Below are 24,883 nucleotides of genomic sequence, written 5' to 3'. Positions count from 1 at the left end.
AAGCAAAGAAGCTGTGAAAAGAGATGAATTATTGCTTATTCTACAAAGATATTCTAAAATGGCCTGGACACATTTGTTGGTACCCCTTAGAAAAGATAATAAATAATTGGATTATAGTGATATTTCAAACTAATTAGTTTCTTTAATTAGTATCACACATGTCTCCAATCTTGTAATCAGTCATTCAGCCTATTTAAATGGAGAAAAGTAGTCACTGTGCTGTTTGGTATCATTGAGTGCACCACACTGAACGTGGACCAGAGAAAGCAAAGGAGAGAGTTGTCTGAGGAGATCAGAAAGAAAATAATAGACAAGCATGGTAAAGGTAAAGGCTACAAAACCATCTTCAAGCAGCTTGATGTTCCTGTGACAACAGTTGCAAATATTATTAAGAAGTTTAAGGTCCATGGAACTGTAGCCAACCTCCCTGGGCGCGGCCGCAAGAGGAAAATCGACCCCAGATTGAACAGAAGGATAGTGCGAATAGTAGAAAAAGAACCAAGGAATACTGCCAAAGAGATACAAGCTGAACTCCAAGGTGAAGGTACTTCAGTTTCTGATCGCACCATCAATCGCTTTTTGAGCGAAAGTGGGCTCCATGGAAGAAGACCCAGGAGGACTCCACTTCTGACAGAAAAATATAAAAAAAAGCCAGACTGGAATTTGCTAAAATGCATATTGACAAGCCACAATCATTCTGGGAGAATGTCCTTTGGACAGATGAGTCAAAACTGGAGCTTTTTGGCAAGTCACATCAGCTCTATGTTCACAGACGAAAAAATGAAGCTTTCAAAGAAAAGAACGCCATACCTACAGTGAAACATGGAGGAGGCTCGGTTATGTTTTGGGGCTGCTTTGCTGTGCCTGGCACAGGGTGCCTTGAATCTGTGCAGGACACAATGAAATCTCAAGACTATCAAGGCATTCTGGAGCGAAACGTACTGCCCAGTGTCAGAAAGCTCTGTCTCAGTCGCAGGTCATGGGTCCTCCAACAGGATAATGACCCAAAACACACAGCTAAAAGCACCCAAGAATTGATAAGAACAAAACATTGGACTATTCTGAAGTGGCCTTCTATGAGTCCTATCTGAATCCTATCGAACATCTATGGAAAGAGCTGAAACTTGCAGTCTGGAGAAGGCACCCATCAAACGTGAGACAGCTGGAGCAGTTTGCTCAGGAAGAGTGGGCCAAACTACCCGTTAACAGGTGCAGAAGTCTCATTGAGAGCTACAGAAAACGTTTGATTGCAGTGATTGCCTCTAAAGGTTGTGCAACAAAATATTAGGTTAGCGGTCCCATCATTTTTGTCCATGCCATTTTCATTTGTTTTATTATTTACAATATTATGTTGAATAAAAAATCAAAAGCAAAGTCTGATTTCTATTAAATATGGAATAAACAATGGTGGATGCCAATTACTTTGGTCAGTTTCAAGTTATTTCAGAGAAAATTATGCATTCTTCGTTTTTTGTGGAGGGGTACCAACAAATTTGAGCACGTCTGTATATATACACACACACACACACACACACACACACATATATATATATATATATATATATATATATATATATATATATATATATATATATATATATATATATATATATATACACACACACACATATGAGGCTCCCTTGAGAAAGATATGTACAACATATCGAAACGTTGGGAAGCTGGCTCTTTGAGCTAAAATATATATATATATATATATATATATATATATACACACACACACACACACACACACACACACACACACACACACACACACACACACACACACATATATATATATATATATATATATATATATATATATATATATATATTTATAAAAGGTAGAGGGCGCTCATCATCTCCATTTAGATGGCATGCGCAAACAAATCCTAAAAAGAAAAAGATGCTTAACTCCCCATGACTACTTTGTTTGATTAGTTAGGTCTGACTGGCGCGGGGAGGCTGCACGCGGGCCAGAGACGTATAGTGGAATTCTGTATTTTGTTTCCACATAGTAAAGAAAAACCGTCGTATTTTCTAAAGTAATGGCGAACTCTCAAGAAGACAAGCTTTACAAATCAGAATATGCAAAAAGTGGACGGGCATCTTGCAAAAAATGCAAAGAGAACATTGCAAAGGAGTCCCTCCGGATGGCAATCATGGTTCAGGTAATGCAAGCAATATGTATATGCGTGATTTAATGTTTAGTCATAGCAACCACCATTAAGATGCATGCAGTCTACATACGAGAGACCAGTAGTCTTGGTTATTTTATTTAGTACTGTATTTTGTGCATGCATGCATGCAGTACAGTAGAGACTTTGCACTAGTAGGCCCTGCCAGTATTCGTATGTAAACAATACTTGTGGTGAATGAATAAACACGTCCACTGAAATTGTGGTTGCAGGAGTTTTTTTTTTTTTTTTTTTTTTCGTGCTTTTAAAATGTCATGCAGTTAAAATACTATGCAAGCTATGTTTTCTGCTTATCTTATACAAATATTGCATTAATCAAATGTTTTAATAATTAAACAGTAGTTGTAAGGTGACCAGATTTGTAAGTCCTTAAACTGGGACAGTATGGAAATATTTTGTTAATAACTTACGAGCTACGGGGAAGCTCAAGGGTTTTTATTTTTACTTTGGCAACGTTTGATCTAAAATCATATTGAAAGTGGAAGCAGAGACTCATGGCGATATTTAGAGTGGATTTTTTTTTTTTTTTTAACCTTTTTTGTGAATAAATGATCTTATTGTCTTTGTAATTTCATTTCTACACAACAATTATTACATTCGACAGTAGCAAGTAATATGAAATTCTGAGATTCTCAATTCACAAAAAAAAAAAAAAAATCTATTTTAGTGCTGATTTACTGCTGCGAATCTAGTCCATTTTCTGCCTAAGAAACTGCATCCTCTCTCCACTTTCCACCTTTCTGTCGCCCTTTGTCCATCACTATTTCAGTGCTATCCTCCAGTGTCCAATCTGAAAACCAGGCCCTTCCTGTATGAAAACATTACATAGCTCAATATTACTATTTTGTAAAGTATTACTTCATAGAATCTATTTTTTTTAATTATTTATTTTTTAACCATTTAATATAACATGTTTTTTCAGCTGCTCTCTGTTAAACTATTACTATTAAAGGTGATGAAATGTATTAAATATCCTGTCTTTTTTATTTTTACTGTGTGCAATAAATGAAGCCCACTGCATCACCCATAAGCTTCCCCACCTTTTCACAGATAACACTATGTAACACAATTTTTGTTCCTGGGTAGTAAGTGTTATTTCCTAATTGCTTATGCCTCAAAAGTATAGAAAATGGCTATTCCCCACAAACTTTGCTTTTGTGACCAGGACAGTGATATTTTGAAATGTACCTATTTCCAATGAGAAAACGGGCGAATTTGTGTCTTCGTTCACATAAAGTCAGAAAAAAACAACATATGAATCCAAATTAACATGTATTTATACTAAAGTAATACAAAAATGACTACAAAAGATTTAGAAGTGAGTAGTTTTTCGAGATTTACGATTATATTGTAAATCACTTTCACGAATCAGCCCCCAAATGTAGTCTCCCATCATGTTCTCGTTATACTGTCCTTGGTAGCAGCGTTCAAAGTCCAGTATATCCTGGTGGAAGCGCTCGCCTTGCTCCTCCGAGTACACTCCCATGTTCTCCTTGAATTTATCAAGATGAGCATCAAGGATATGGACTTTGAGGGACAACCTACAGCCCATTGTGCCGTAGTTCTTCACCAGAGTCTCAACCAGCTCCACATAGTTTTCGGCCTTGTGATTGCCCAGGAAGCCCCGAACCACTGCGACAAAGCTGTTCCAAGCCGCTTTCTCCTTACTAGTGAGCTTCTTGGGGAATTCATTGCACTCCAGGATCTTCTTTATCTGTGGTCCGTCGAAGACACCGGCTTTGACCTTTGCCTCAGACAGCTTAGGGAAGAAGTCTTGAAGGTACTTGAAGGCTGCCGACTCCTTATCTAGAGCTCTGACAAATTGTTTCATAAGGCCCAATTTGATGTGCAGTGGTGGCATCAGCACCTTCCGGGGGTCCACCAGTGGCTCCCACTTGACGTTGTTCCTCCCCACAGAGAACTCGGTCCGCTGTGGCCAGTCCCGCCTGTGGTAGTGCGCCTTGGTGTCCCTGCTGTCCCAAAGGCAAAGATAGCAGGGAAACTTGGTAAAACCGCCTTGGAGACCCATCAGGAATGCCACCATTTTGAAGTCTCCTATGACCTTGATGCCATCTCAGAAAAATGCAGATATGTATCCACTTAGGCAGCTGGAACTAAACTGAACTGGTGGGCTTAAGACCCCTGTATTTATACTATAATAATTATAATAATACTATTGATATTACTGGAAAGTTCTAGAAAGTTCTAGAAGTTACTCCAAGTTTACTCAGCACTGAATCTATCTGTAATGTTCTGGAAAATAGGTAAATTTCAAAATATCACTGTCCTGGTCACAAAAGCAAAGTTTGTGGGGAATAATAGCCATTTTCTATACTTTTGAGGCATAAGCAATTAGGAAATAACACTTACTACCCAGGAACCAAAAAAAAAAAAAAAATTGTTACACGGTGTAATCAGCTTTTCAGAGTTTTGTTTAGAAGCTGCCCTGTTTGCATAAACAGGAATTTCCTTAGTAGTTAAGTGTGGTAAATAGTAATCCAGGTAGGCAAACCCTTTAAGTTTCTCAGAATAGTTGTATTTCCAAATTCCCTTTTATCATGCTGTAAGATATTACTTAAAGGAAAGGAACCAGTTAAAAATGTGTTAATTGCATGATGAAATTTCCAGCCTATTCTATTTTCATTCTACGCTTTCCGGTACCAATCAATGATCATGAGAAAGCGTCTTCTGACAATCTGAATTAGGATAACTACAGATTTTACGAAGGCTAATTTCTTTGCTAATCTTGGCTGGAGTTTATTTCTTTGAGTCAACAGTATCTGAGACATGGATCAAGCTGTAACAAGATTAAACTGATCATTCAGCCTTCCCTATGGTCACAAAGTGTCATTGTATTGTTATTAGTTATGGTAGTAAAACAGCAGCCTGCATTAAAATATAATATCCTGTTACCGGCATGACGATGTTTGGGGATGAAAAACGGGATGAAATAAGCGTCCCAAAAAAAGTTCTGGGGACACTGAGACCAGTGTTCCAAAAGTGGCATTGTCCCGTCTGAAACGGGACGTCTGGTCACCTTTCCTAGTAGGGTAAATGTCAGCAAACACAATCGAATTTATCCCACATTGCTGTGACAGAATATTAATCTGTAGAGGAAAATGACAAACAAAGCTAAAGAAACCCATTTTGAGCTGACCCAGGGCTGGGTTGTGAGCTTAGCAAATGTAATGTATCAGATTTGGGGCATTATTGTATAACCCATAATTTATACCTTCCTTGTGACTTGGTAAAAAAAGTGTCTGATGTCTGCTGAATAACTAGCTGCCACACACCGGTGCAATTCTGTGCAAAACACAAATTTTAATTTTGTTTTCAAGTAGAAAAAAAGGCTTTAGCAATAAACTGTAGTGTTGATTTACTGCAGGCATCTACATTTAGATTTTTAACTACTTATTGTATCTGGGCCAGTAAAAACACTTATCTGGCCATATAATATATATATATATATATATATATATATATATATATATATATATATATATATATATATATATAGTTACTGGCCCAGTCGGGCCTGTGGTGCTTCATAACTACCGGTCAAACTGCGATCTCTACTGGCCCCGAGCCGCGGGGCCATGGTTAATGTCGAACCCTATTACAGGTGTGTTTCCTTGGTTGCTTTGTCATTCACTCAGCATAAACTTTGGAAACTTGTCCCAGGTTGATTTTTATTTTGTGTTGGTAATTGTCACTCCTAATAAAAAATAATTTGAGTCCCACAGAGCCACAGATGCTTTCACTTGTAATGTTAATGCATATTAGCTTTACTTGTCTAGAGTTTAATACCATTAATTAGTAAAACATAAAGTTCCAGTCTTATCTGTTTAACCTGGGACTTGATAATGCGGTAGCAGTGCAGTTGGTACCCTTCCCCCATTGAGAGAAGAATGTCTGGAGGCACCGTGGGTGACCCATGTCTTTCGACCATATCAGAGTAATTTGTTGGAAACGGCAATAATTCAGATACCCATAATTCTCTTTAAAGAGGGATATTTTTAGTTTTGTAAAGACTTCAGTTTTTCTATGTAAACATTTCTTCTGAATACATTAGTTGAATCTTGCCTAATGTGACCAGAGTGAATAAACTTTCCTGAAGAAATTACCTGATCTGTAATAGCTGAATGTCTTTTCTGATTTACAAAGGCTGCAGAGAGGATGCTTACTTTAATATCAAAACAAAAATCCAGAATGTGTGTTATTCCCAATACTTGATCAAATTTAAGTTATGGTTGTTTGTGTTGGCATGTACTTTTATCAGTTAACAAAGACAGAGCTAACACTATTTGCCTGTAAAAATGAAAGCCCATTTTTTTTAAAGAACATCCTGAAAATGGTCTCCACAGTGACCTATTGGTACAAACCTTTTTCAGACTGAGGGATGTGCTTTTATAAGATTAAACTTACTAGCCAAAATCAGTAAACCGATAGAATATAATGGTTGGCTGTGTGTGTTTCCCTTGCAGTCTCCGATGTTTGATGGCAAAGTCCCTCACTGGCACCACTTCTCATGCTTCTGGCAAAGAGCCAGAGTTCTGTCCCATGGGGATATTGATGGGTTTTCTGACCTGAGATGGGAAGATCAGGAGAAGATCAAGAAAGCCATCGAGACTGGAGGGGTGACTGCTGGAGGTAAATAAAATTTTATGACATTTATTTGAAAACTTCAAGTTTTAATTTGTAGAGGGAAGGGAAGGGGCGTGCTGACCATGCTGTTTGAGTGGAATGTGGAGATAATGTAAACCGAAAAACCTGCAGCAGATGAAAAAACTTTTGTAGAATAAAACTGAACAAAATATTGGGGTTTGGTTGAAATTCATATTGATATAATTAAAGATTCCCATTGCGTAACAGTTTGAGCCATTCCAGCTTGTAGTGTGAGCTTAATTAGATACACCAGGGAATTTTTGTACTAGTAACTTGGCAAAAAGAAAAACCTGAAATGGGTGAAACTAATACAGAAGTTTATGCAAATTGACACACTAAGATCTAAAACTCTAAGCCACTTTCACGTACAAATGCCGCAACTGAGCTGTCTGAGACGTTTCAAAATGTTTTTAAAGTACCCATTCACACAGCACGAAATTGCGCGGTCTGTGTTGGTATAATACTGTCATAACCCTTTCACACAGCCAAAGGGATCATGTGAGTAGAACGTTTCAAGCTTTTCAGTCAACAGATCATTGTCATGGCAACGGCGATTCGCCACTGTCCCTTCTATTTGTGAATTCACCTCGTCAGCCCGTAAAGTTAACAATTCCTTAACTTATTCTAGACTCCAATTACTACCTAGTTCTGGACCAGCCCTTGTATTTTGAAAAAAATGAAAGTGTAACACCGACAACAAAAATACCCAACATGTCCGTTATACAGTAACGTTGACTTTCAATCCACGGCCACTATAGCGCTTCAGTACCGACATAGCCTTTCACACAGCATTTAAGAATGTTCATTGCTGTCTCTGAACCACCACGGTTCTGAGTCGTCATAACTCGCCTGTGTGAAAGGCGTATTGTACAGGTTTAGAATTTATGAAGTGATTGTTGTGGAAATGTTCACCAGGCTACAGCTTTCGCCAGAAGTTTTGCACCACCCTATAGAATTAACACCTTTTGCTTCATAAAATCAACTGAAACCTGCTCAGGGGTGTGCAGTTTTTTAAAAAATGCTAGAAAATGCTAGAAAAATCTACTTGCCCCCTCCCCGTTGCACAAAACACATACAAAAAAGTAGAATATAACTTGTACGATTTTGGTTTTATTTAACAGTGAACACAGTCAATCAGTGATTAACAGGGGCGTATCTAGCCTTGTAACTTGACGGGTTCACTAAATTTTTCAAGATACACAAAAGCTTCCCTGTGACCCCACTAGGGTTGGAACAATAATTGATAATATCAATTAATCACGATAATATTTTTGCAGCAATAATTATTGCGTTGAAAAATTATCGATAATCATAATTGTCGTCCGTGACCCAGTGAAGCAGGAAGAGTTACTTAACTGTCTGCGTGAGTAAAACATGATCTGTGTGAGCACTGCGTACATTGGGAAGTTAAGTATTTTAAACAATATGCTTTTAACTTTACGTCATGGTTTCATTTTAATAATAATTTCTACACTGGCAAAGCATGACTTGTTTTCTAACAGAAAAACACAAATATTGTTTTGCAAAATAAATAAAAAAATACGCTAAACACTATATATATATATATATATATATATATATATGTGTGTGTGTGTGTGTTACCATGGTGTTGCTATTGTAAAAAAGGGTAGTTGCACAAATAGAAGTGTTTCCTTTTAATGGAAGGATGGGCAGTTTATTTTAAACTGTCTGCATACAAGCATCGATGTGCAAAACTCAAAATGTTTCTAATAGTATACTCCTATATACAGAGAGAGAGACACACACACACACACACACAAACTTAGATTCTCTTACCTTTGGCCACAGCTGTAGAGTGATTTATTTATTTATATAACTATTAATTTATCCACTTTGGAAAATAGAGATCACATAGAGCTGGCCTTCTCCCTTCTGTTTTTAAGTGCTAAATGAACATTTGCAAATTCATGCAATTGTTTTGGCTCTCTGAAAGCTACAAAAACAGTTGGATTTTTACTTGCGTCTATTTTCAAAACCCAAATGTTACTGTGAAGAAAAAAGGTATACAATTTATATTAATGTTTAAATATATTGTAAAGATTATATAAGGATTTATACAAATCCTAAATATAATCCTTTTTCAAAACATTTCTGATGTACTGGAGAAGTCTGAAAGACTTGCTGTCTCTTTTTGATCAAAAAGACCCCCACTGTTGTCTTGGATTCAAAGAGTCTCACAGCTGTGAGCCCAAGCTAGTTTTATTGTTTTGAATAAACACAATTGTCTGGTTAGGAAGTTGATCTCTTTAGAATCTACTTCAAATACTACTTGTGTATTGTTTCCATTACAATATGATCTGTTTCCATTACAATGCAAAGGCCATCTGTTTTAAAATAAATAATAAAACTTTTCAAACTACCAAGTTGGAAGCTGTGGTGTGCAATTTTTTAAAAAAAAAATTCTTGTCCATTGGACAAAATGCTAGAAAAATCTACTTGTCCTTAAAAATCAACTTGCCCCCTCCCTGTCGCACAAAACAGACACAAATAAAGAAAACGTAATTCAGTCTAATTTATGTGCATGACAAAAATAATTCAACTAAAAAGATTTTAATAAAAAATGAATTTGAGTATATTTTAAAATTTATTTTTTACATTGACTAGGTAATAGTAGGGTATATTTCATAAGAAAACGTTATTCTCTTAATAATCTTCAGATTCCCAGCTGTTTAGGAAGGTATAATACGGTATACTTTCGGTGGATATTTTTCCTGATACGAGCTGAAAGTCATGTTATGCTAAACAGGTAGAATGGGTTAAAGGATTGGTTTCTAAATTACATTACCCAGAAGAACGGCGATGACACTTGTTTCATACGTTTTGGTTTCTTATATGGCCATTGGATAAAGAGAAATCATTTTGTTTTGTCGGCGTTTCAGTTGCCCTGTCGTTCTCACAGCAGCAGTTTAGTAAGGCCCGCCGCACACAGCCCGACTCATCTCATCTGAGTATGCACAGATTCTATGATCGATTGTGCTCAGTTTTGGTTTGATGACACAATTAAGTTTTTCCCGACTGGGTGTCGCACACTGCTAAAACTGAATTACTGACCACGACTAGATACTGGTGATTACTATGTATGCAAATGTAATTAATACTGCCCTGTACACATTTTTGTATTAACTTAGCCCAAGATAGCGACCCTCATATGATGCATGGCATCGTATTCTGATTAGACAGCAGAGACAGCACCGCGAGGCAACCAAAAAGAAGCGCTTAGCCTATTAATTAATTGACCATTTACACCGTGCAAACGTTTCAGGCAGTGTTTGACTTTTTGTATAGCTTGTCTACTACACTATCTTGTGGTAAATAAAATCCAACCTGTTGATTTTTTTTATTTGACTTTGGCATTTTTTTCTCAGCGTGTGGATCTAGGGGCTTGTGATTTGTGACCTATCGGAGATCGACAGACCGGTTACTTCTGTTTTAGCACAGTAAGAAAATATAGGCTGCCAGTAGATTGATAATAAAAAGATAAATTGATCATTTAACTTTGATTAGTAAACGCCTAAAAAACTATTCAAATGTGCACATATCTGGTATTTCTGCGCACATAATCTGTAGTATTTTTGTATTTAATTATATCCTGCTGTAACTATCACTGACACTTATCTGCTCTGTTATTGAATTGTATTTCATCATACTTGTGCTTGCTAGAACCGAAGTCATTGTATTTTATCTTGCTCTTAATTGTATTAATACTTGTACTGTGATTCTTGAAATGTATTTTTGTTTACAACTGTAAGTCGCCCTGGATGAGGGTGTCTGCTAAGAAATAAATAATAATACAGTTGTATGCAAAAGTTTGAATGAATCTTTCAGTGAACAGAAGTTGACCTGACCTGTACATGGTACAAAGTTAAACATGACACCTTTCTGCAAATTAATACAGGATTACTATTTATTTGCATTTATTACAGATTCAAAATAATAAACAAAAGTGAACATGGCACGTGCAAAAGTTTGGGCACCCTTTTGGACCATTCTTAATTACTTCTTAAAAAGATGATTACTAAGGCCCAGAAAGGTTGATTTACTCGTTAGGGCTTCAGTTAGTCAGGTGAAGTCAATTCCAGTGTTGAACTATTACTCTGAAGTAACTTAATACCTTCTAATTTGTCAGACTGTGATGGTTGTTCTGTCTGGTTTCAACAACCATGGGCTCCTCTAAGCAAATGTCTGAGGACTTGAAAATGAAGATAATTGACTTTCACAAAACAGGAGAAGGCTATAAAAAACTCTCTCAACGCTTCCAGCTAGCAATTTCAACTGTCAGAAACATTGTCAAGAAATGGAAATTAAATGGAACGGTTAAAGTCAAGGCAAGATCTGGAAGACCCAGAACCCACAGGTCACTGCAAAGGACCTTCAGAACAGTTTAGCTGACACTGGAGTAGTTGTTCACAGGTCCACAGTACAGCGTACCTTACACAACAAGGATCTGCATGGGAGAGTTGTCAGAAGGAAGCCTTTTCTACGACCTCATCACAAAAGTCAGCGTCTAAAGTATGCAAAAGAAAACCTTGACAAGCCTGAAGCTTTTTGGAACAATGTGCTTTGGACTGATGAAACGAAAATTGAACTTTTTGGCCACAACCAAAGAAGGTACGTTTGGAGAAAAAAAGGGTGAAACATTTCAAGAAAAGAACACCTTGCCAACTGTTAAGCACAGGGGTGGCTCTATTATACTTTGGGGTTGTGTGGCAGCCAGTGGAACCGGAAATATTGTGCCGGTGGAAGGAAGAATGGATTCAACTAAATATCAACAAATCCTAGAAGCTAATGTCCTAAAGTCAGTCAGGACACTGAAGCTGAAAAGAGGTTGGATATTTCAGCAAGGCAATGATCCAAAACATACCTCAAAGTCAACCATGAAATATTTACAAGAAAGAAGGAGAGAGGTTTTGGAATGGCCGTCACAGTCCCCAGACTTGAATTGAAAATCTGTGGGGAGATCTCAAACATGCAGTGCATGCAAGGAGACCTAAGAATCTTTCTGAGCTGGAAGAGTTCTGCAAGGAAGAGAGGGAAAAAATTTCAAAGGCAAGAATAGATTGACTCTTAGCTGGCTACAGAAAACATTTGGAAGCAGTTATATCTGCCAAAGGAGGTGTTACCAAGTACTAAGTGACAGGGTGCCCAAACTTTTGCACGTGCCATGTTCACTTTTGTTTATTATTTTGAATCTGTAATAAATGCAAATAAATAGTAATCCTGTATTAAAATTTGCTGAAATGTCATGTTTAACTTTGTACCATGTAGAGGTCAGGTCAACTTCTGTTCACTGAAAGATTCATTGTAACATACATTTTTTCCAGGGGTGCCCAAACTTTTGCATACAACTGTAACTAAAGCTGTCAATATTCCGCCATCTTGTATGACAAGTTACATGACAAGCTACGTCACTTAAACCTGCTTCACCATTGGTTGACACCCTTATGGCTAATCGGTCTCAGTCAGTCTTGGTCGGCAACCACCGCACACAGACAGACTGATCACATCTGAACGAAACTGCGTCTGAAAAAGATTCAACGTGTTCAATCTTCAAATCTGAAGACATCCCGACTGAAATCTGCATAATCTTGGATTTAAGGGCACGCACACTGATGCGATTCATCCATACTCTGTATTGCCAGTTGAGATGAGATGAGTCGGGCTGTGTGCGGCGGACTTAAGAGTGCAATGCTATTGAGTCATTTCAAAGTTGTATTAAAAATAATGAAGTCAAATCTATAGCTTTACAAACCTACTGCCAACCATCCGATTTTAAGTAGCTTTTTAAAAAATAAATACATTGCTAAACCGTTACTTATAAAATATTTCAAAGGTTTTTTGTAATTGTTAAATAGTTTTCCTAGAGCTGGTGTCATTTTACTTTTAAACTGCGTTTTCTGGTATTTTAATGTTTAAGCACTGTTGGAGATAACAATGGGCAATATTGTTTATAATATTAAATTAGCTATACAAGAACATAAAGTATATATTGAAGTAAGTTAATCTTTGTATTAATTGAATTTATTTACTTTAACTGATGTTAGGACATTTTATTTTGAGATACTATAATGAATGTATATACTAACCAATGTGGTTTACTTCATTTACTCTAGATAATCAATACTAACTTAGAATATTCACTAGAATATCAACAAGTAAACAACCCAGAGGTTAACATAAGGACCCACAAGTGAACCAAAGTAGTGTTTTATTAAGTTGTATCTTCCTTTTACAAAAGTTGTTTTACAACACCTAGATAAATCTGCTCCACGATGTTCTATGTATAGGGTATTTAGAAATATGTTTGTTTACCAAGAAAAACAATAGTTCAATGGGAAGGTGAATTGCTATGCAAAAAGCATCCAGAATGATGTGGGCTCTGTTAGTGTAGAACTGTATTATGGGATCAAGTAACTAATAAAGTTGGATGACCTGGAATAAGAACCCTTTTATTCTCTTTTGATTTATCAGGTAAAGGTGATAAAGAGGGCAGCGGTAAAGCAGAGAAGACCTTGAATGATTTTGCTGTGGAATATGCAAAATCTAACAGAAGTACCTGTAAGGGGTGTGAGCAGAAGATAGACAAGGTAACGTATCGTATCCTATATGGGGAGGTGCAAAAAAGGTCCTGTGTTAGGGTATGAAGATCTATTTTATTAGAAGTGTTTTCTTATTTGGAGAACATTGTAAGAAAATATAACCACATATGCATTTTAAATAAAGAAGGCACTAGTTACAAAAACTGCTGTTGTAGCGTGGAGTGATTTCTAGATTATATCATTTTTTTAATAGAGCCATAAAAGTCCAGATTAATCTGATTGGCATCTCTTAAACATGGCCTTAAAAATAAATTAACCCAGAAAATTGCTGTGACAGAGTAAGAGTAAATATATTTTTGTCTGTGACATGATTGTGAAACTTTATCTGCTGTCTCTGTGCTCGGATGTGATAGTGGGGTTCTAGGTATTTTATGTATACCATAACACTTTAAATAACCACCCCAGTGTTTATTTACAATATTTGCCAGTAGCCCTGGTGCCTATTGGAGACCGGTGACTTGGTGTTTATTATGTAAGATCACTAACATCTGCAAATACTTCAGATGCAATCATGAAAAACCTGCCTGCACACAACCTTAGAAACAACACGAGTAAATTACAACATTCCAGCAACGTCATTAAAGATTGTGTCAGTGGGTAATAAGTTTGTATTGTACACCCCCAAGTATAAACGAAAGATACATAAATTGGTAAACAAGGACATGCATAACGTTGGAAAATAAACAAGTAGAAGATCTAATCTGTATTGCAAAGCTCAATTGCATCTACCACTAATAATAATATAATAATAATAATGTTAATAACAGTAAAATCCACTAAAGACAGCCTATAAATATTAGAACACAAGCGTGTATTAAGGCAGACTTGCAGCACAGTAACAAAAAATGAATAAAAGCAATAAGTCTCATCTTTATTAACACATTATATTTATTGTCCACCCTCAAAACATGTAGATTGGTAAGCATGGACAAGCGATGAAAAATTAACCAGCAATTAATCTTCATTGCAAAACAACCACATGAATACTGTGTTAATATGAAAAAATGCAACCGTGTAAATATTGAAAAATAAGTTCATTCTGCTGGCTCACAACACACTCAAAAATGCTTCAAACTGTTTAAGATTAACAGTAAAATCAATACAAGTACCGGTTTTATCACAAAATCAAAGCAAAAGTGACTAATTTGTTTTTATAACGTGTACATTGATAAATAAGAATGCTGGAAAAGGAGCAAAATACGAATATTAATGCAAGACTCAAATGCACGAAATACTGTTTATACAAAAAAAAACACGTACAAAATACACTAAAGGCAACCCTGTTAATATCTGAAAACAAGTTTGTATTTGGCTTATTTTCAGCACGCTCAAAAAAGCTTCACAATTGGTTTTAAAATGAATAACGTCATTAAAAAAACTGTATACACTACGTGTACCTTAAAATAAATTTAATTCAGTTTTCTTATTTATCCTGAGCCTCAGGGTCTCCATTGCTGTTGAAAAACAAATTGGTAAGCTCTCTGTACAGCCATAAGAACATAAGAAGAAAGACAGAACATAGTTTACATACGAGAGGAGGCCACTCAGCCCATCTTGCTCGTTTGGTTGTTAGTAGCTTATTGATCCCAGAATCTCATCAAGCAGCTTCTTGAAGGATCCCAGGGTGTCAGCTTCAACAACATTACTGGGGAGTTGTGTGCCTCCTATTTTCTGTTCTGAATGCCCCATTTATCTAATCTCCATTTGTGACCCCTGGTCCTTGTTTTCTTTTTTCAGGTCAAAAAAGTCCCCTGGGTTGACTTTGTCTATACCTTTTAGGATTTTGAACGTTTGAATCAGATCACTGCATAGTCTTCTTTGTTCAAGACTGAATAGATTAAATTATTTTAGCCTGTCTGCATAAGACATGCCTTTTAAACCCGGGATAATTCTGGTTGCTCTTCTTTGCACTCTTTCTAGAGCAGCAATATCCTTTTTGTAATGAGGTGACCACAACTGAACACAATATTCTAGGTGAGGTCTTACTAATGCATTGTAAAGTTTTAACATTACTTCCTTGATTTAAATTCAACACTTCTCACAATATATCCGAGCATCTTGTTGGCCTTTTTTTATAGCTTCCCCACATTGTCTAGATGAAGACATTTCTGAGTCAACATAAACTCCTAGGTCTTTTTCATAGTTCCCTTCTTCAATTTCACTATCTCCCATATGATATTTATAATGCACATTTTTATTGCCTGCATGTAATACTTTACACTTTTCTCTATTAAATGTCATTTGCCATGTGTCTGCCCAGTTCTGAATGCTGTCTAGATCATTTTGAATGACCTTTGCTGCTGCAACAGTGTTTGCCACTCCTCCTATTTTTGTGTCGTCTGCAAATTTAACAAGTTTGCTTACTATACCAGACTCTAAATCATAAATGTAGATTAGGAATAGCAGAGGACCTAATACTGATCCCTGTGGTACACCACTGGTTACCTCGCTCCATTTTGAGGTTTCTCCTCTAATCAGTACTTTTTGTTTTCTACATGTTAACCATTCCCTAATCCATGTGCGTGCATTTCCTTGAATCCCTACTGCATTCAGTTTGAGAATTAATCTTTTATGCAGGACTTTGTCAAAAGCTTTCTGGAAATCTAAATAAACCATGTTGTATGCTTTGCAGTTATCCATTGTTAATGTTGCATCCTCAAAAAAGTCAAGCAGGTTAGTTAGACACAATCTCCCTTTCCTAAAACCATGCTGACTGTCTCCCAGGATATTGTTACCATATAGGTAATTTTCCATTTTAGATCTTATTATAGTTTCCATAAGTTTACATATAATAGAAGTCAGGCTTATTGGTGTGTAGTTACCTGGTTCGGTTTTGTCTCCCTTTTTGTGGACCTTGGTTAGCGGTTTGTAAATAACATTTCTTTGAGTACTATTGGGAGGATCTCATCCGGCCCAGGGGATTTGTTTATTTTAAGAGCTCCTAGTCCCTTTAACACTTCTGCCTCTGTTATGCTAAAGTTATTTAAAATTGGATAGGAACAGGTCGACATGTGGGGCATGTTGTCTGTGTCCTCCTTTGTAAAAACCTGTGAAAAGTAATCATTTAATATATTTGCTATTTTTTTTCTTGCTGTTATAATATTGGAAAAACATTTTGGAATTGGTTTTAGCCCCCTTAGCAATATTGATTTCTATCTCTCTCTTGGCCTTTCTAACTTCCTTTTTGACTTGTGTTTGCAGTTCCAAGTATTTTCTGTAGTTACTTGTTAGTGCAGTAGCTTCAAGTTCTAACATTTTGTTTCTGAGACTTCTAGCATTAAGATAAATACATTTAATAGTTGTCTTACCTGAGTTGTTGCTCTTGTTTTGTTGTGGTCTCCCTTCTGTTTTTTTTTGTTTTCTCCCTCTTTCCTTTCTAGTTTAAATGCTTCTGAACCTCCTCAAGGATCCTTTCTCCGAGTAGATTGGTTCCCTTTCTGTTTAAGTGCAGTTCGTCCCACCTATATAGATAGTCCTTGTTGTAGAATATGCTCCAATGTTCAAGAAAGGTGAAGCCTTCCTCTGTGCCCCACGATTTCATTTTGATTTTGTATTTCCAAGCATTATGATTTTGTATTTCCAGCTGTCCATATGGTCCTTTGCAAGGTGCCGGCAGTATCCCAGAAAATACCACAGTTTTGGTCTTGTCTTTCAATTTCCTTCCTAGCTCTCTGAATTTGTTTTGCAGGGATCTTGGCCTGTCTCTTCCAATGTTGTTTGTACCGATGTGTACGACTACTACCGGGTCGTCTCCTGTTCGTTCTAGGAGCCTGTCCACTTTCTCAGTGATGTGCTTGACAGAGGCTCCTGGAAGGCAGCACACTGTTGTAGTAAGGGGGTCCAAACTGTGAACTGAACTTGCTGTGTTTCTCAATATGGAGTCCCCAACAATCATGACCTCCCTTCTTTTTGCTGCCTGACCAGCACTGTTTATAGGGTCCTGGATGTTGTTCCTTTCATTCTCTTGATGTTGGTTTTGGTCATCTAAATGCTGAAGTGGCTCAAATTTGTTGGATGTTTTGGATTTCTGGATGGTGGTGGTGTTTGACGAAGTTTCGTTTGTTCCCTGCTTCTGCCTATCTGAACCCAGCTGTTTCGATTCTCTTCCATCTCCCTGGTGGCTTTCAGTCTGCTAGGGGTGCAGACTTCCATGAATTGTGGTTGTGTCAGCTCCTCAAGCTCCTGTTGCTGTCTCATTTCCTCCAGCTCCATTTCTAACAGACTTACTCGTTGAAGCAAGTCCTGGATCGTGCGGCACTTTACACACACTTGATTGAGCTCTGTTGGGTTTTCTCGGATTTCCAACATCATGCAGTTGTTACAGATTGCTGGCTTGAAGACCATGTTTTATTTTTTCTTTATTTCTTTATAAATTTAGTTGTTAATTATTTTTATTATTTTCTCCCAATTTAGAATGGCCAATTTATTTTATTATGCTCAGCTCACCGCTACCACCCCTGCGCTGACTCGGGAGGGTGAAGACGAACACACACTGTCCTCTGAAGCGTGTGCCGTCAGCCGACCGCTTTTTTTCACATTGCGGACTCACCATGCAGCCACCCAAGAGCTACAGCGTTGGAGGACAACGCAGCTCTCGGGCTGCTTACATGCGAACCCGCAGGCGCCCGGCCAGACTACAGGGGTCGCTGGTGCATGGTGAGCCGAGGACACCCTGGCCGACTTAACCCTCCCTCCCCCCGGGCGACACTCGGCCAATTGTGCGCCGCCCCCTGGGAGCTCCCGTCCATGGTCGGCTGTGGAATAGCCTGGACTCGAACTCGCGACGTCCAGACTATAGAGCGCATCCTGCACTCCACGTGGAGCGCCTTTACTGGATGTGACACTCGGGAATCCCCAACTATGTTTTATTTATTTATTTATTTATTTTTTTTGGGAAGTTCAGTTTAGCTTCTGCAGCTGTCAAACTGCTTCTAACTGTGATGTACTTGTCCACTCGTACTTCTCACACGCTGTCGCAGTGAACACTGGCTGCCTTTTGTTTGTTTCTGCGTTGTGTTGCTGGCTCCGCCCCTCCCCCGTGTCTCAGAACGGCGGGGAATTTGAATCAGCTGCTCCAAGTTTCAGCTCGTTATCAGAAAAAGACATGCAGCTGTTAGACTCGAAGCTGCAGTGTTTTCTGATTTAAAGCAATTCAAGATGTAATTTAAAGATATAATTCCTCCTTTCTGCTTCTAACTGTGATGTACTTGTCCACTCATACTTCTCCCACACTGTTGCCTCACACGCTGTCGCAGTGAACACCACATGTGTGTTGGGTGGAAAATTCAGTATGACGCGCATTATATTATTATTAGGGCTGTCCAATTAATCGCAGTTAACTTCTGCGATTAACGCGTAAATGTTTTTAGAGATTAATTATTTTAACGCGCGTTAATCGCATTGCTGTGTCTTGAGCCTTTCGGCACACCGTACTTCAATCCCGGCCGCGGCAACATTGTATTGAGTGTCTGAGTGCAGTTATTGTTTAAATAGAAAGTCACTGAACCACTTAATGGAGCAAAGCACTAAAAATGAATGGGATTTTTTCTTTGACGGGCTCACTGGACAGAAAGTCGCTTACTTGTCTACTGTCAAAGTGAGTTCCAGTATCAAACACAAGTACAAGTCTGCTGCGTGCTGAACATGCCTTCATCTCTCAAAATACACTAGCAGCTCTTCTGCTACAGACAATAACAACAAATTAAACCCACCAGTTTCGACAGAAATGCAGGATCGCTGCAATCCCACATCAAGCTAAATATGATCATGATAATAAATGAGTTAGGCTTCGTTGCTCCTTTTTTTTGTTTGTTTTTTGCATGTAGTATGTAAAGCCTAACAATTGTTAGTTTGAAGTTTTTGGATATGATGACAGTTTTTTTTTTTTTTTTTTTTTTTTTTTTTGTATGTTCTCTTCACAATTAACAGTTCATTTCCTTACTATAGCTACATATTTATAATTTTATTTAAAAAAACTAATTTATTTCAGTTCTCAATCACATTTAAAAATAAATATCCTATGTATTTTGTTTTCTGATCTCTGTATGCTGCTGATCAAGCTTGAACCGCACATTTTATTGTGTTGGTTGTATTTGTAATTTCTAAATTATTGCCCCTAGTACATTTTGGTGGTGGTCTCAATGGGTAAATTTCCTGGTTAAATAAATACATTAATAAATACATTTTAAACAATTTTATTTACAGTTAAGGATAATAAAAACAATAGCATCAGTAATAAAACTAATTTAAATTCAATGGATGTAGTAATTGTAACAATTTAATATGTGATTAAAACCGAGATTAACTAATATATATATGTAATAAATTAATATTTTTTTTTCATCTTTCCAGGAACAAATTCGAGTGTCCAAGAAGATGGTGGATCCCGAGAAACCTCAGCTTGGCATGATAGATCGTTGGTACCACACTGGCTGCTTCATTAGTAGGCGAGAAGAACTTGGGTTCATGCCAGCATACAACGCATCTCAGCTTAAAGGATTTTCCAATTTAAAGGCAGAAGATAAGGAAGAGCTAAACAAAAGGCTGCCAGCTGTCAAAAGTGAAGGGTAAGTCTTTTTTGTAAATGTATATCCTAATGATGAAACTACCGTTTGTTTTAAGCACTTACCTGTGCACATTGTCAAGTCCTTAATAATGCTCACATATGGTTCTAGCAGTGAACAGTTAAAAAGTGCAGTCTAGGGGTTTGAATGATTTTGAAGAAATAACTGATTTCAGTTAAACAACTGGATGCCAACAAGGTTTTGAACAAGAAGCTGTTGAATAAACGTTATACAAACGTTTAATGTTAAAGCAGCAAGATCAGCATCAACATATGTATACTGGTCAAACTTCAGCTAATACATTTGATATTCTCCCAATTTTATTATTATTATTATTATTTATTATTATTATTTATTTCTTAGCAGACGCCCTTATCCAGGGCAACTTACAATTGTTACAAGATATCACATTATACATTATTTCACATACAATTACCCATTTATACAGTTGGGATTTTACTGGAGCAATCTAGGTAAAGTACCTTGCTCAAGGGTACAACAGCAGTGTCCCCCACTGGGGATTGAACCCACAACCCTCCAGTCAAGAGTCCAGAGCCCTAACCACTACTCCACACTGCTGTCCTATTTTAACTCGCAACTTGTTCTGCCTGCACCGATTTGCCACATTACGTCACTCCAAACTGCCTCATGTTTTTCAACACTGGTCCAACTTCTTCAAATAGTGATCAACGTTTTCTTTATGTTGTGAATAAAGCATTGGAATGCTTAAAGCAAAAGGGTTGTTATACTTTTTATTTAGATGCAGTTTTTTTTCTTTTTTGTACATATATACTATTAGTAGTTGCACAGCATCTAAAGATTTAAAAAAAAAAAAAAACACAGCAGCATGTCTAATCCCGTCTATTTCACTTTTTACCGGTTCCAAGACGATGGTCATGTGTGGCTTATTCTAAGATACAGTACGTGCAAAACTGTCTTTTCTATTACTCCTAGCCACAGGGTTTTAGTGAGAGAGCACCCTCTAGTGTGATGAGGCTTCTAACAAAGGAAGGCATGTAGCTATTCAATGCACTACATTATTCAGTTCAAAATATTTGTAGCCTTTTTATAATTGGCAAGATCTATGAACAATTTATAAAGCTGTTATGTAACATACATACGTGTATTCAATTTAAGGACCTCACTCCATTCAATATAAACAGATTTGTGCATAATGTTACCAGCATTTATTTTGACTAACTTGCTGTAATTCAAGTGATCAGCTGCTAATGTATTAGCATTGTTCTGCTCTGTTTTATTTACATTTTTTTTTTTTTTTTAATTTAAATTTAGTTGTCGCCAATGGTTTTTACCCTTGTTTTCTCCTCAATTTGGAATGCCCAATTATTATTTTTATCCCGGTTCTCCGCTGCAACTCTGACTCGGGGAAACGGCAGCAGACACACGTGTCCTCCGAAACCTGTCCTGCCAAGCCGTCTCTTTTCGCGCTGCAGGTCTATAGCGAAGCCACCAGACCCATAGTGCCGGAGGACAACACAAATCTGAGTGGGTTCTACAGCAGACCTGCAGGCACAGGAGTTGCTGGTGCGCGGTGAACCGTGGATTGCCCTGCCGACCTGAGCCCTCCTTACCCGGTCGGCAGACGGCCAATTGTGTGCTGCCCCCTGGGAACTCCCGTCCATGATCGCGGTGGCATAACCTGGACTTGAACCAGCGATCTCCAGGCTATAGGGTGCAACCTGCACCTTTACTGGATGCGCCACTCGGGAGCCCCTTTATTTAAATTTTAAAGCACCTGCACAGTGATAACATAGTTACACAACTTCAATATCCAGAATTATTTTTTTGGGCATGTATTCTGAAAGTATTGATACATATCCAGATAACATAATCGGCTAAGATTATCAACTTGTCTACAGTTGAGCTTAATTTGTATTATTGTATTATTTTCATGTCTTTTTGATTTACTTTTTTTTTTTTTCCAAGGTGTTTGTATCTCAGCAGAGAAACGTATTTAACTGAAGTTACAAAAATTGCACATACAGCAAAGTACAAACGAATATGAAAAACAATGTTTTAAATGAAAGAAACTTTTACTGAACATGAATCCTAGTGTTCCTCAGCCACATCCTCTGGCTCTACCACATTACTGCAGCACAGGAAAATGGCCTTGAAGGTCCTCCGGAAAGACCTCATCTTGTAAGCGTAGAGGATGGGGTTAACGGCAGAGTTAATGTGGGACAGGATGATGGCCGTTAGGAGTAGCGGTAGTGGGATGGAGCAATGGGGGCAGAGCAGGATAAAGCAGTTGATGATGTGTAGAGGAATCCAGCAGATGGTGAATAGGAAGAGAACCAGAAAGAGGGAGGTGGCTGTCTTCATCTCCTTCTTAATGCTGTCTGCTTGCTTGTTCTGCACATTGCTCTGGATGTTGTTGGCTGCCATTCGCCTGATTTGATGCTTCACAGCAATGAAGATCTGGGCATAGATGAGGAACATGATGATGAGGGGGGTCAGCACGCAGGCAAAGAAGTTAAAATAAACCATGTACGTCATATCGACCACAAAGACAAAGAAACAGTAACCTGAGGCGGGAGGGGTTTTATGCCACCCCATCAGAGGAACCAGTCCGATCAAGAAAGCTAAAATCCAGGTGACAAGGATAATGATTATGGCATTTCTGGGGGTCATGATAGTCTGATAATGGAAGGGGAGGAAGATTGCTATGTAACGCTCCAGTGCTACAGCAAGCAAGCTAAAAATTGAGCTTTGGGTTAGCATGATGAGCACCGACAGCATTAGCAGACAGAGGTACAGGTTGTCCCTGGGAATTCCCAAATCGGTCATTATAGCGCAAGGGATGGCTAGGGCTCCCACACAGATGTCAGCAATGGCCAGTGAGACCAAGAAGTAGTTGGTGACTGTTTGTAGTCTTTTGTTTTTCATCACTGCAACACAGACAAGTATGTTGCCCACTGTGGATAGCGCAGCAATCACAAGTTCTGTGGCAACATACGGGATGTTGAGCCGAACAACTTGATCTGCAGGCAGAGTTTCCAGAATGCTGCTGTTTTTAGAACCATTCATTTTCTGGGTTAGGTGCTGACCGATATCGCAGTCCATGTTACCTGAAATAGAAACATGGACCTGTTTGCTTAAATAAGAACATGCATCAACATTTGGCTTTTGCAGTCATTTGTATTGAGAGCGTGTTTAGACAAGGTTCTACTCTACAATGTAATTGCAATTAATTAGTCATCGATTTTTTTTTTTCATTGTATTTTTTAGGTTCACCACACTTTCATTTTTTGAGAGAATTAGGCTTATGACTTGCACACTTTAAATGTTCTTTGCCCAGAGTTTGTTTTTCATTGTTATTCAGTACAGAATATTAATTCTGAAAGGACTGCATGTTTTTCAGTGGGGTGCTCCCCCCAGGATCAGGTGTTTTTTGGCTGTATCTGATTCTCTTCCTATAAAACTTTTATAAAATACATTTTACAGAGTTTGGTATCCTTTTTTTGGAATTGGTGCCCGTTTCAGAACACTGTGGGAAACATTTATGAAGTACCATAAAAACATTGTTTTTCTGCACTAAAATATATACATCTTGCTTGTTTGGTTGTTAGTAGCTTATTGATCCCAGAATCTCATCAAGTAGCTTCTTGAAGGATCCCAGGGTGTCAGCTTCAACATCATTACTGGGGAGTTGGTTCCAGACCCTCAATTCTCTGTGTAAATAAAAAAAAACAAAAAACAAAACGTGCCTCCTATTTTATGTTCTGAATGCCCCTTTATCAAATATATATTAAAGGTTACAGATGAGGGCTTTCAAGCGATTAAAAAAAAAAAAAAAAAGCTCACAATATCGAAATGTTAATCTTGGTTTTAATTGCATATTTAATTGATACTTTTATTACTGCATCCATCTTATTTGTTTGTTTTATTACTGATGCTATTATTATTTTTTAAAATTCTTCTTACTACCTATAAGGCTTTACATGGTGTTGAAAATTCTTATCTTCAAGCTCTGCTGACCCCATGTGTCCCCGGTTGTTCCCCGAGATCTGAAAATGCTAATCTTCTGACAGTCCCTAAAATTCATTTGAACTTTGTCGTAGCCAGGGCATTTAATTATAATGCCCTTCGTGTTTGGAACTGACTCCCGATTCATATCAGAAATGCTAGCACAATTTAGTCTTTTAAATCATGTTTGAAAATGTATTTGTATTTGTTTGGGTCTGTTTATTTGTCGCTAGATTATATATTAGACACAGGCTTTTTTATTTCTTTTGTAAAGCACCCTGGAATGCTTGCATGAAGAGCACTGTACAAGTGAAATTTTTATTATGTTGTAGTCGTCATCGTCATTATTATTTATTATTATTTATTATTATTATTATTAGTATCACCATCATCCAAAAAACAACCCAGCATCAAAAAACCTGTTGTCCTATTTCTGGATTAATATTGTTGCCCCTTTTATAGTTTGTTTATTTACACAGAATTATACAGAAGTTTCAGCATTTGCTGTTAAATTGTTTGAACCAACTGCTAAATCACAATTGAGTTAGTTTATTACTCGCCTTTAGTGTCAGCACTAATATACCAAAAATGTTTTTATTCACTGTACCTGCAATAGGAGTCGAATTTCACTCGGGAGAAGAATATTCTGTGTAAAATCAGTGATGCCAAGCTGGGTATGATTCTTGTTACATCGCATATCCCTGCCCCATATCAGCTGTGACAGGAAGAGGGTTGTGTTATATATATATTTTTTTTTGTTACTAGGGGAAGTCAACAAGCAGTCGGTGCAGAGCACAAACAAATTGGATGCTTATGAAAGCCAGGATGTATTAATCCCAAAAAAATAAAAATA

General features: G+C 37.6%; 2 protein-coding genes across 2 annotated transcripts in view; one reads left to right on the top strand and one right to left on the bottom strand.

Moving 5' to 3' along the window:
* Positions 1-1,897: 1,897 nt before the first annotated feature.
* parp1 (poly (ADP-ribose) polymerase 1) overlaps positions 1,898-24,883 on the top strand; it is a 77,567-nt gene continuing 54,581 nt past the window's right edge. Inside the window, exons 1-4 of the mRNA XM_034921798.2 lie at positions 1,898-2,171; positions 6,683-6,848; positions 13,353-13,468; positions 19,832-20,046. Coding sequence (XP_034777689.1) covers positions 2,049-2,171; positions 6,683-6,848; positions 13,353-13,468; positions 19,832-20,046 — 620 coding nt within the window. The 5' untranslated portion in view covers positions 1,898-2,048. The remainder of the gene's footprint in view (positions 2,172-6,682; positions 6,849-13,352; positions 13,469-19,831; positions 20,047-24,883) is intronic.
* LOC117411451 (adenosine receptor A2a-like) lies at positions 20,585-24,739 on the bottom strand. The gene is made up of 2 exons (XM_034019011.3): positions 24,638-24,739; positions 20,585-23,132 (listed from the first exon to the last, which is right to left on the bottom strand). The coding sequence occupies exon 2, from the start codon at positions 23,125-23,127 to the stop codon at positions 22,114-22,116; it is 1,014 nt and encodes a 337-aa protein (XP_033874902.3). The 5' UTR covers positions 23,128-23,132; positions 24,638-24,739; the 3' UTR covers positions 20,585-22,113.

This window comes from Acipenser ruthenus, chromosome 6 (genome assembly GCF_902713425.1).
Source record: "Acipenser ruthenus chromosome 6, fAciRut3.2 maternal haplotype, whole genome shotgun sequence".
Lineage (NCBI taxonomy): Eukaryota > Metazoa > Chordata > Actinopteri > Acipenseriformes > Acipenseridae > Acipenser > Acipenser ruthenus.
The sequence above is the reverse complement of the archived record's forward strand: the minus strand, read 5'-3'. Positions and strand labels throughout refer to the sequence as shown.

Excerpts from the sequence above, each read along its gene's own strand:
- LOC117411451 (XM_034019011.3), bottom strand. The coding sequence starts at position 23,127 with ATGGACTGCGATATCGGTCAGCACCTAACCCAGAAAATGAATGGTTCT.